Raw genomic sequence first — 13,379 nt, forward strand, 5'->3', positions numbered from 1 at the left:
TTCTTTCCTCAGACTGCTGTTTATGCTTCTGCTGTATTAAATGTCCCTCTCCTTCTACCCCTTATTCAATATTGGTATCAGTTTGTCTCCCTAGAAAAAATGAATGAAAATGCTTCAAAAATGAATTAGTAGATAGTAAGACTAAAGCTTAATATATCACAAGTACATAGCAAACCATACTAAAATTTGCTTTCTGTTTTGATTAGCAATTAAATATTTGACATTCCAGCTGCCTAGTCAACTGTCCTCTGCTTCAGTGTGTGATTACTGAGGGGTGACTGTACCTACCGACCAGCAGATCTATTTCTCCTTTGTGAATCCCAGTATTTTGAGATCTTTAGTGAACTGAAAAATACTGTGAATACTGTAGACCTTGGATAGGGAAAAATATATGCATGTTAGATGACACACTCTGGAGTCAAAGATACAACAATGTCCTTTGCTAACAATAAAAAAGCAAAATAAATGAACATAATCAACTGAACAAATTGGAAGCACAAAATTTTCACATATGGGGGGTATGTTATCCTGTTAAGAGAATTAGAAACAAATGCCAGGTGCTATGGAAATCCTATACAATCTACATAACAGCTGATTAGCAGTCCATTAGCTTTTCTCAGGCTATGGCAGCTTCCTTAGAAGACTGGCCTTTAGTCGCTGCCTTGCCATTGTTACAGAATGTGAAAGGAAGGAAAAAACAAGTGAGCTAACTAGGATCTTCACATTCCTCAGTGAACATATGTTTGGAAAATAATTTCTAAAATACAACCCTAAAATCCAGAGGGTGAATTTATAAGAAATTTTTCTCTAATATACCTTGAGATTGATTGGAACATATCAGAAGAAAACTACTGTCTCACAAAAATGGTAAAGAACATAGCTCACCTAAAGACTAAAATAATTCAGAAATTCCATGAACAGCAAAAAAAAAAATATTTCAGTATAAGCAAATTGACATAAAAACTCTGAAGGTGGATAATTAAAATGTGCAGTATCCAACTGGTCTTTGGAAAAAAACCCAAACAAACAACAAAAACAAAAACCACAGCAAAAAAGTCCGCAATGCCCCACAAAACCTCATTATTATTATTAATTATTATTATTAGCTTTTTGTTAGAAAGAGATTATTTAATAAACTAAGATAATTTCTTTTAAGGTTTTATTGACAGTATTTAGAGAGATATGCTGTGTTTTTAATCACATGAGACTTAAAACATTAAATCTAGAGGCCTGATTGTCATAACAGTTCAGTACTAGCTGGTACAGTTTTCTACTGTTCTATGTTAGTGCAAAATTTTGTTTATGAGGAAACAGCAGAAAAACAAAATTGAAGGAATTCCATCATTTTTCATCCTACAAACACTTTAATTTATAATAGTTCATTATAGTAACAGAATTGATTGTAAGAAAGCTATTGTAATTTTAATGCAATGCATTTGTGCATGTTAAAATCTCAGTAATACAAAAAGCTGGAAAATAAAATGGAAAGTGGAAACTAAAATGAAACTTTTAAAATAAAACCATGTTTGAGAAAGACCATTTGTTGATTCCTTTTTTTTTTTTTTTTTTTTTTTAAAATGTAATATAAAGTTAAGATAGTATTTGTTTAAAAATACCATAACTGCTATAAGTATTTCTTTACAATTAATAAAAATATTTATTATCTTTGCTAAATATTGATCTAACAGGAATTTAGGCTCCTACTATGCCTCCTTGCAAACAACATTAGAACTGTAAACACCACTGGAATTGCAAATAGAGTCCCTACTGTTCAAATTAATTTCTCTATGGATAACACTTGGCAACAGGTAATCCTTACAGTAGGATCACATCACCTAATTTGTGCCTAAGCTTTAGATGGACAGATAATCATCCATTTAAAGTGCCTGAGGCCTTACTGAAATCTGTCAAGACAGCCAACCACCTTATGACATGAGAGGGGGAATTTCTCTGACTGAATTTAAGCAGTAAAGTTCAGTAAAAACTCTCCTCACCTGAGACCTTTTAAAGGTACCTACCTCTTTTCCTTCGGATACAGTAAATTTAGGCTTTTACTTTAGCAGGACACTTTAGCACACTTCTAAAACTTAGGGAGAACTTCGATGACTTAGCTCCATATCCATTGTATTTATTTAGGATATTCTTCTTCTTGATCTTTGCTTTATTTGATTGAAAAAAAAAAAAAAAGGTTGCATGATAATGCCTCAAAACTGTTCTTGAGAACAACTGAGAATTCTCCCACAGAAACCAGCAATCCTTGGTATTACTTACGGGAAAAATGCCCTAAGATTAAAATGTCTTAATTTTGGATAGTTTTTCAATAGCAAGAAGTATTATCTTTTCATGTAAGATGATTTCAAAAGGAAGGTTGGGAATATGTTAAAAGTAGAACCATATTGTTTCCTTAGCAAGGACAAAACTCACTTTACTTATATGCAAGTCAGGGTTAGAACTGTAGGAAAAAAAAAAAAAGTAGATAGACTAGAAAAATCTTTACATTTTGTTATGCTCACCCTATTCTGGGAGCATCCTCCTCCAAAAAAAACCCCAGTTATTAAAGAAGCTGTTCTCTACCATACAGAGCATCACATCAAAGGATAGTATTGAGGCAATCTATGAATGAATAAATGAATTATTTATGAACATTTTATTAACAGAAAAGAAAACCCTATGGCAAGTTTTCTAAAACTGAGTGCCTATAGTTAGGCTCCTTAGCATAATCTAAAGCTCTTCAGTTGATCTACCACGGTATTTAAATACATACTTGGCATTACCCTATGCGTACACTGGGGTACTTAATATGCTTAGAGTCAAGTGTGTGCTTAAGCCTTTCCCTCAATCTCAAACAGAGCATGTAGTGTTTTGCCAAAGCTAAACTCTCAGGTCTTGAAAGATCTAGACTGCAAAACCATTATTTTTCAAACATATCAAAGCCACATGAAAGTCCAATTCCTATGACAGCTGTCTCCAACAATTAGTCCTTTTCTGCAGTGAAGACTGTAGAAATTGTGTGCTCAGCACTTCTCAAAACAGACTTAAGAGGCCAAATTTTGGACACATGCTTTTCAAATGTAATTCCACGTTTCTATGCAATATGGAGGAGTATGTATGACAGTGAGAGCAGAAATCAAAATGACATCACAAATATTACTGAATGACTCACCATTTTATATTAATGTGGAAGGTGACAAACTGATTCAGTTTGAGTTAAATTGTTAACTCATAGATTCAAAATGTTAAAAATTACAAAAACTCTTAAGGTTACACATAATAACTACAGAGTTCTTATAAAATCACCAAGTTGCCATAGTGTGCATGAAATAACTACTTTCTTTAAGAAAATAATTTATTTTCCATAGTCACAACATATAATATGGTATCAGTTACTGTACATATATTTTCTTGCAATACTCTGACTGTCTATGAATACTGGATCCACAGATGCCACTTTTGCTGCTATAAAGGAGTGAATACAGTGTAAAACTGCTGTCAGATCCTGAAATTCAAGTTCCTGAAAGAGGAAGTAAGAGAGAAAAAAAAAAAAAGAAGAGAAAACGTGAATTTGTATTTAGGTTTATAAATATTTTACATAAATACAGAACAGTCTAGTTGGCAAACAACAGATTCTAAATTAAAATTTGAATCTTTATAGGGAACTGTAAAGTTAAAACTGTTAGATTAAAAGATGTATATCTGTACCTCGTTTATTGGCAGTGTCACATGTCAATTTACTTTTCACTTGGTGCTACTTCACTGATAACATTTTAGTCAGCTTAGACAATGATAGCATTCAATTTGCAAGAACATTCAAATATCAGAACATATTTTAAAATATTTGCTAAGTTAAGGATGTTTGGGGATGATGTGGTGTCAGTCACAGCCAGGGAGGATGAGAAGGACACACATTTTGGCAGCTTTTGAAGGAGCAAGCTGAGGCCAGAGCTGAGGCTGGGTGGAAGCTAAGGTAAAGTCACACCACAGCCTGTGTGTAGGAATATTGTTGGGTATGAATTTCATATACTCTAATTCAGAAAGAATTGCAGAGTTACTCTTAACCAGTTCTCAAATTCCCTTGACCTTTTCACAACATATATCAACTTCTGTGCACAGATTTCTTTTCCCCAGTCTCCCTAGACAGAAATGGAACGATGTTCTAACACAATGACAACAAATATAACACAAGAAACATTAATTTTACATGATATTTCTATTTGTAATATAGATGATTATTGATATGCAGCTGTTAAATATATTGTGAACAATGCTTTCAGCCCCTAGGTCCTGCAAAGAATACAGAAGCAGAGATTTTTAGATATGTATAAGAATTTGTCTTGGGTGAGTCATCATCAGACAAATTTTAACTCCTTCCAGAACCAGGAAAAACAAGAATTTCTGAATTAAACAGCTTTGAGAGTGTGTTAATATAAATGAAATTACTTCCCACTCTCTTCAAGAATTCTGTAAAATTACTTTCTGGTTTTCCTTCAATTTTCCAAGAAGATATAGCTGACTTCAGAAACAATGCATAGCCGTTTTTTATGCCAACAGTTGAAGCAAAAAGCATTTTAAAACACAAATTAAAAACCAACACTTCCAAAATTATAAAAGAACAGCAAATGCAAAACACTTCTAATTGAAAAATTGGGGCACAAACCAATATAACCATTAAATAAAGTAAAATGTGCTATTTATTGTCATTAGTACCTAGTTAAATATTGAGAAAATAAAGTAACATTGTGGGAAGAGGCAAAACTCTCAAACTTCTGCTTTTGGATCCTTGCTTGTCAACAAATTAAGAAATAAAAAGAAGAAAAATCTCTTGAGAACTTGTATCAAACTAAGCACTTAGGTAGCTATTAACAACTAGCACTTGGCTGCTGAACTAGTCATTCAGGCCTCATAATCAAAATCAGATCTCATTGCAAAAGGACAAAAGAACTGTGTATGTTGGCTAAAATCCTTTGAGGACTTTAGGCCCATGTGATCCTCATTTGTTTTTTGAGGGCATAAACCCCCTGTTTTTTCTATTTTGATTAACAGATAGATAGATATGGAGCAAGTACGGAAATAAGTTTCTCAAAATAGATTTATTGACAGTAGATGATTTCTGCTGTAAGTATTAATATAAAATTATTAATTTTTTTTTTCAGAAAAAAACTAGTGCCATTATTTAACTCTCATTGCCTAACTTTTATAAAACTAAAATGAAGTACACACTCATAACAATTAATGAACTATAAGGCAATATGAAATAATACAGCCCTTAGTATATCAGTTCCTGACTCAAGCCCAAGGTTTACATCTCCTGAATTACCATCTTTGAAAACAATACATTCTAAAATATAAATTCACTCACATCTTAGATATGCTCCAAAATTAACTGAAATCATATAACAATTTCACCTCAGCTTCTGACATTCAACACACGGACCAAATGCAGCCAAATGAACTGAGATTAGAGAGCCCTCCATAAAGCTTTCAATTTCTCTATGCACTTCTAATCTATACACGAACTGTTCAACCTATGTTTTATGTCAAAATAACACTGCATTTTCTCTAGTTAATACGGCAGGTCCCTCAGTCAGGGACAAAAGATTGTCCTTTAGCCAAGGACAATCCTCGGAATTATTTTCCGGAGTGGTGCTAGTTTTGAAAGTTGTTACAGAGCTGGGTAGCCAAACAGGTGGTATGTAAGAGCTCTTTATGCTGTTTACCTGCTGGTTTGCTTCCCTCATGCTCTCTCATGTCTTCACGATTTTATGTTAGGCTATCTGTGGAATCATAAAAGAGGAGCAGAGCTCTGGAGGTGTCCTCTAGAAGGGTTTGGTTAGATGTGGTCAGCTATGCTGGTATCAGAGAGGTGGGCTTCACCTCAGGTCTCATGCACTAGAAAATCCCAGAAATACAACTGATCACAGTAGTAGTTGACACAGGAGATCACAAATGGAGGTGAGGCTTGCAGTGCTTTGTGTTTGGTACCTGCACTGGCTACCTTCACAATCCTGAAGCTCACTGGTCAGGTGCAGGTGCTGGGGGATAGTCAAGTATATCCAAAGCAAAACTTGGGGTACAGATTTATGCAGGCTTAGGATGGAGGTTGCTCAGAGGAATGGTGTTCTGGAAGTGTATATGGCTTGCATGCATAGTACAGCAGAGAAATGGGAAGAGGACTGGGGGGTTGTTTGGAAATATGGATTTGGTTCAGGGCTTCTGGCTAGGGGAAATGTAAATGTTGTATAATCAGAGGATATGGAGATAACACATCTCTTAGCAAGAGACCATCTGTAATGTGGCTTTTAGGGTGGAATTTGGCTTCTTCAGGGTTAGAACATAATGTGACTTTTTCCTATAAAGTAACACCAATGCCACTTCTTTCAAAGAAATGCATTGCTCTGATAATTTTCTTTTTCAAGTAACATTTCTCTCCATACCCAGCCAGGCAGATGACTAAGTTACTGATAATTTTATTTGTTCTGTATCATCTAACACCACCCTTCTGCTTGCTTGCCTTATCTGCGATTGCTGCTTTTTTCTTTTATTAATATTGGCAGTTTATTTTAGGTGTATTTAGAAGAATCTGTGCATGTCTCAATAAACAAAGCTATTTCATTTCACTAGATGCATCCTAATAAGTGGGGTAAATACAACAAAGGCACTAGAAGTAAGACAGCAAGAGAAGAAAATAAAAGATTGGATTAAAGCAGTGAGAGTACAAGACTGCAAAACCGCCCCCTGGTACTGAAAATATAAAAAATGTGCACACTGCACTGACCTCAAGTGCTGTCTGTGCACAGCCAAGAAAGAAAAATATATGTTTTTGTTTCATCCACCTACCTATGAGAGTTGGATTTATTACATATCATAAAGACCTTGACAGGCCAGTTGCATCGTTACTCGCACACTTAATTTTATTGATTACTTCCGAGAGCTGTTGAATCACTATTTGAACAAGACATGAGTATGTATCACATACAAGGTAGGTAATGGAGACACTGACAGATAGTGTTATTGTGCCTTGTGAATATCATGACTTCTTTAAGGACATTGGTAATCCTCAGTGTTTATTAGTTGTTTACAAGAGCACAACTATTACTACTGTATTCTTCAGCATATTATGTCAATCAGATTGAAAATATAACCTATCTACTTAAAAAAAATAAAATATAAAGATATCTAGGTTTCAGCTGCAGTCCACATGGAAATCTAGTTGTAGGGAGCAATAAGGTCTCCCCTTCAGCCTCCTCTTCTCCAAACTAAACAATTCTGGTTCCCTCAGCCTGTCCTCACAGGCCTTGTCCTCTGGACCCTTCATCAGTATTAGTATCACACAGTTTGTTAACACTTGTTATAAACACGAAAATATAAAATTATCATCTGTGGTATGAAAGCTTCTTCAGCTATAAACTTTTATTTGGCCTCCTCTTCGTGACTGGTATTTACACAAAGAGGAGAAGGATAAGCTAAAATGGTGCTCATATCCTGCAAGCATAAGAATCAGATCTGTGATGCCAAGGTTCTTTCCTGGCCAGACCAGCTGCCAGGGCAGGAGTCCCTTGGTCACCCATTATATGTGGGTTTTCCAACCAGATAGTGCACACATACCTACAAAACAGTTGCAACAGCTTTTTCCCCTAATGTCAGGCTGGATTAAAATATACTGGGATTTCACAAGAATATGAATGCATTGCAGTGACTTTTGGGGGATTTCAAGCAGTCGAAGTAGCTATTACTAGAAGTATTAAAGGCAGGGAAGCACTGAAGTAGGAAGCTATGAGGGGAAGTTGTATGCCATATGTAGGACCTGAAGGAGGTACAACTGTCAGGAATTGAGGTTTTATTAGCTCCTTCAAACAAAAAACTTTTAAATGGAAAAATGTATTGTTCTTCACCTAAAACTGAAGTGCACAGGAAGAAGCACTTGGCTTAAAATCTATAGAAGGAGAAAAAACATAATCTCTAGCTAGTGACCAAGATGCAAAAATAGAATTCCCAAATGTGATACTTTTTGTGCATGAGTTTATAAGCATATAATATTAGACATAATCTGGAAAATTCTTTTGGAACCTTAACTCTACTGTTCACTGCTAAATGAACATAAATCATCTGTATCAAGCTTTATTTCACATGTAGTGGCTCATTTACTCAGGAAAAATGAAAATTCTATTATTCTGTGACATTTTCTGTTTCTCTTTATTGGCTGCATTTCACTGTACAGCACCATCTGTCTCTGAAATCTCTTTCAGTACAGTAAGCAGAGGCAGATACTGTACTATACTATGGGTATTACTAGTCTGTAATACTGAAAACTAATAATACCATTTAAGTGGTGGGCATATAGCTGATTATATATAGCATTTTAGCTGTATCCCAGTCCCATTTAATGTGAAATTCTAGTGGGTTCATTACACTGTGCAGAAGCAGTGGTGAAATGTATAGTCACTGAAATGCTGATAAATCCTCAGCTCTTTCATATCAGCCTTTACTCTGGCCTTTCATGAGTTTTTCCTGGGCTCTTCCAACACAACACAGATCTATATTTAGGTATATACAGACTTAGCATTTTGTATGAACCAATCACTTGTCATCTTCCAACTGGTAATTTCAAGTACCTCACAAGTACTAACAAAACCCAACAAATTTTCTGTAAAATTATCATTAGGTCTCACCCTTCTCATTGTAATAATACTTTTTTTCATTAAATTGCTAACATTTACAATTTTTCTATCTAAAGAGTAAAATACAGGTAAAACCAATTAAAAGCAATTGAAATGATCACATACATTATTATTTTTTATATTTATTTTAAATCAGATTGCTTGACACAACAGAAAGAATTATCCAGTATTAAAGCAATGGAATTCCAATTGCAAGGAATGGAATGGGAACCTTTGGCCAATCCTTCACATTATCTAATGATTCAATACAGATTCAGAGATTCAGGTTATGTTTTTTGTACCAGTACAATCTTCCTGTCTAACCTGTAACAAGCAATGTGAGCTCTCTGCAACAGATGATCAGTTATAAAATGATGAGTGCTGTGAGAAATGAAGTGGAAATCACCTGCTTCTTTAGTCAAGTTATTATAGTGTTGTATCTTTTGTAGCAGATATTGTAATACATTTTATAACAGAGCCAACTCAGTATGTTTGCTGCTGAAATACAGAACAATTTACTAATATAGATGTACCAAGAAAGACATATTGCATTTGTTGTAACTTTGTGATAAACAAGGAAGATTAGAGATTTTCTTCTTACAACTTTTTTTTAAATATTAGAAGGATAATATATAACCTTCATGTATGGCTGCTATAGGAAAGTAACACTGTAGAAGTGACTTTAACCTGTACCCAGTTAAGAGTATTTGACAATTTTCATAGATCTTCAGGTATTTCCTGTTGTTTGCATTGGCTTTTGTATAACAAATTCCAGTTGAACCTCACTCTTACCTTCCTCTTCTCTGTTATATCACATCAAAGTTTTAATTCCTTTTAAAACTGCATGATTGAAAAATTATGTTTTTATTTATTTATTCAGTATCAAGTTTGGGATGACAGGGCAGAATCAGCCCAGATTGAGGAATTACAGCCAAATCTCCAGATGATGATACAAACGAAAACCCTGAATTAGAAACTGCTGAAGTTCAGTTTGGAATCTGAATTCTAAGTTTTACAGTTTTATTTGATGATTGATAGAGATAAAAATAGAAGAGACACCAGTAAGATCTCTAGTGACTGGATGTCTCCACAGCTTAATTCCTGATACTGCAAAGCCCTAAGTGCTATTAATTAAAAGTAGAACCAATAGGTTTCAAGAATTGCTTGGCCTCTTGCAAGAATATTGCCTTTTTAAAGCTAATGTTACACAAACTTTTATTTCATTGGAAGACCTTAAGCACATATTCCTTTAAAATTTTAGGCCTAGTATACAGCACCTTAAAAATATATTTAGCATTTAAATAGTTTTATTTTTTCTTTACCCTTTTAAAAAACAGGTTTTACATGTTATTTCTATTATAGGTTGACTAAACAACTTCACAGACATCATCTTACTGAAACAGTAAAACACCATCATAACACAACTCATTAACAGGCTTCTACAAATAACATAATAAATCTAAAGGTACTACATCACTTCCATTTACTGTGGAGTTTCTAGAGAATCAGAATAAAAAGATAACTTTGATGTGGAGTTCACCATATGCATGTGCAGTAAAAAATGGATTTTTTATGCCTTGATAGTAATTCCACTTCATTATCTAGTGAATGCAGAAAGGATGTTGCTTACCTTTGTCTCAATTTGTTTGGTGTCTAGATTCTGAAAAAGCAGCTTTACTCTTGTTTTCCCATCATCTGAAGAACCTTTGAGCTGAGAGAATTTAAACCTCCACAGCACATTCTAAGGAGAAAGGAATCTGGTTAAAGACTCTGTTATACACTCTTTTCTAGAACTATAGATTAATGATCAATAATTATGTACTAAGATAAAGCAATCGGACAGTAAACATAGCACATAACAACAGATGGGTTGCAGAGCAAATAACATTTACAGCTCCATATCATATGTAAAAGAAAAAGGTACAATATTGATATTCACTAATCAAATAATTATTACAAATTTGCTGAAATGTAATGTTTCAGTTGCCTACAAAATATCAAAATACACAGCAAGAGCTTACTTCTAGAAAGATTCTTGAGGGTATTTCTATCAGTTTCACTATGTACAAAATTCCATATACTATTTCAATCTCTCATATTTCAGCTGGCTCATCTGTATACCTTAGATAATAGTGTCATACAAAGATAATGCAAATCTGAATTTACTGATGTAACATGGTTTGAAATCCTCAGAAACAGAATCTATAGAAATGCAAAAAGTTATTGAATGTAGTCCTGCAAATCACAATAATATGTTCTACATTACATAGTTGTTGTAATACACATAAGAATTCTAGGCATCTTGGTCTCCTACAGGTTTATGCATGGCATTTTACTACTGTTAGCAAATCATAGATTGGCAGGTATGTTTTAAAGGAGATACTCTTTAAAACCAAATATTTTGAAATTATTTTTTAAACCAATTCCATTTTCTGTATTTAACTGAATGTTTTCTATTGATTGCCTGAAAAGACATAAATTTAAAAAAGACCACTAGGTAACAACTTTCATCTAGACTTCCTGCTAATATTTCCTTAATGTCTATCATCTTAATGGAAATTCTATGTACATATTGAAATGTGATTCAGTCCCTCGACACTACTGAGGAAACCCAATGTAAATACTTTGAAATAAAAAAAAAAAAATACTTACATGCTTGTTATGTTCCATTTTCCAATATACCTCATAAAACATTTTTTTTTTTCATGTAGACCAGTGCTACCAGTGGTCTTCAGACCTCTACTCATAGATTGAAAGGGAAAGCTCAATAGTGTTTACAGAAGGCACAAAAAGCCTGATTCCTTCTACTACTTCCCTGCAGACATAAATGTAATTTACTTCTTACACAAATATAACAGTTGAAGAAAAAAGCCAACTATGCTACAGAATCATGATGGTGCTTAAACTTTACCTTCATGAACACATTTTAGCTGGGTCTAGTGTCACAGTTTGACTCAGGTCCGACAACAATGCTCTCGATCCCCCCTCCCCCCAACCCAGGTAGGGAAGGAGAGAGAGAAAAAGAGAGAGACTTGGCTGGATTGAAAACTAAACTACACAGCTTTAATTAAAACACTAATGAATGATACAAGAAAATATATACAATTATATACAAATATATGGGCAAAAGCCTCTCGCCTCCCCCCACCCCAGCAACTCCCACAGCACTTCCCTGAACTGGGAAGAGTCCCGAGGAATCCCAGAGCTGCTGCTGGAGAAAGCAGAGAGTTATGGGGGTCAGGAGATCTCGAGCCTAAGGGTCGACGGTGATGGATGAACAGAGTCCTCCCCGGACGCCAGCCATGGACCGAAGAGAAGGGGAGAAGAAGAAGGAAGGAAGTTGTCTCCTGTGATCTCTGACCTTCCTCTGAGCTTACGTAGATATATGGAATGGAATATCTTTGGCCAATTTTGCTGTCCATCTAACTCAGCCTCCTACGGGGGGGGTCACAGATCTCCCCATAGTGTCTGAGCTGGCAGAGTGCAGGTGCAGCCTTGAAGCCTCAGTAGTTAGAAAAACATTCCACTGTCTTATCAGCCTAGCAGAACACACTGTTGCTAGTTACAAGAGAGCTTACTGAAGAAAAAAAAAATCAGTAAAAAGAAAAATTGGCTTCATCCTGGCTCAAACCAGGACAGTCCAGAGGGCCTAACTAGACCACCTGAAAAGCATTCAAAGCTTAAATGAGTTTGGATCTAAATAGGATAGATCAACATTATCTATTTAACAGCTAGGGTGGAAATGAGTAAGAATTTAGGAAAATTTTAGCAATACTAGGCATTGCTGGAGTCATCATCTCTCTCAGCAGTTGACACTGAATGGAATAGAAAAGTAGATGGCTCAGGCTCAGGAAGACAGAAGATAATGCACACTTCGGGATGCCTTTATCTTGAACGAACAGATGGAGGTGCAAGATAGGGAAGATGTACCAACCAAGCTAACTAGTTAAAAAAAAAGAGCTCTACAATCAGATATAAAGCAGCTGCAGACCACAAGAATATGTCTGTAAAGGGCCCCAAAGGATAAAAGCTGTAGGAGTTAAGTCCATGATGATGCTGAAACGAACATATATGAAATGAAGCAATGCTTTCAAGAATCCCCCAAAACTGTTCAAGAGCTTTCTAAAAGACAAATAATTCCTGAGGAAAAGTTCTTGCCCCCCCGCACTTTTTTTTTTGTCATTTGCCATAACAAAACTCTTTTAATATGATTTTACAGCCTGTAAAAGAACAATTTTTAATGAGTATATGAGCTGTTAGCCCAAAATTTGAGTCACAGGGCAGACAAGGGACTGACCTTCATCTTAATAAGCCTGCATGAACACCTGCTGTAGTGTAAGACCAGTCTTTGTACCAAAAGGTGACTTTAATTTGAAGTTCATTATTTTGAAGAAAATATAAGATTCTCAGCAAAATTCCTGTGTCCCTGTTAATTGCTAGACCAGTTCAACTATCAAAAAGTGTTGGTAGAAAATAGTCTGAAAAATCTATGAGCGTTGGGCAAGATGGTCAACTCCTGTTGACAATTATGGGAAGTCAGATGAACTCCAGAAGCCACCCATTATTGCCTTACTCAGACTTGAGGATGTAGAGGATATCACTATCTTGTACAGATGAACTATGTCTTGAAGTCTCCAGAATTTTTACAGTTGAGCAACAGGGTCAATCTATCTGATGCTATTCTGTATTATTCCTTAAGTAAGCAGCACAGGTTGACTTCTTTCA

General features: G+C 35.1%; 1 protein-coding gene across 1 annotated transcript in view; it reads right to left on the bottom strand.

The window, feature by feature from the left end:
• Positions 1–3,379: 3,379 nt before the first annotated feature.
• Positions 3,380–13,379, bottom strand: part of SNTG2 (syntrophin, gamma 2) — a 132,516-nt gene continuing 122,516 nt past the window's right edge. The window contains exons 16-17 of the mRNA XM_009999251.1: positions 10,285–10,395; positions 3,380–3,511 (exon numbers count right to left, since the gene is read on the bottom strand). Coding sequence (XP_009997553.1) covers positions 3,380–3,511; positions 10,285–10,395 — 243 coding nt within the window. The remainder of the gene's footprint in view (positions 3,512–10,284; positions 10,396–13,379) is intronic.

This window comes from Chaetura pelagica, unplaced genomic scaffold (genome assembly GCF_000747805.2).
Source record: "Chaetura pelagica isolate M959 unplaced genomic scaffold, ChaPel_1.0 scaffold90, whole genome shotgun sequence".
Taxonomy (NCBI): Eukaryota; Metazoa; Chordata; class Aves; order Apodiformes; family Apodidae; genus Chaetura; species Chaetura pelagica.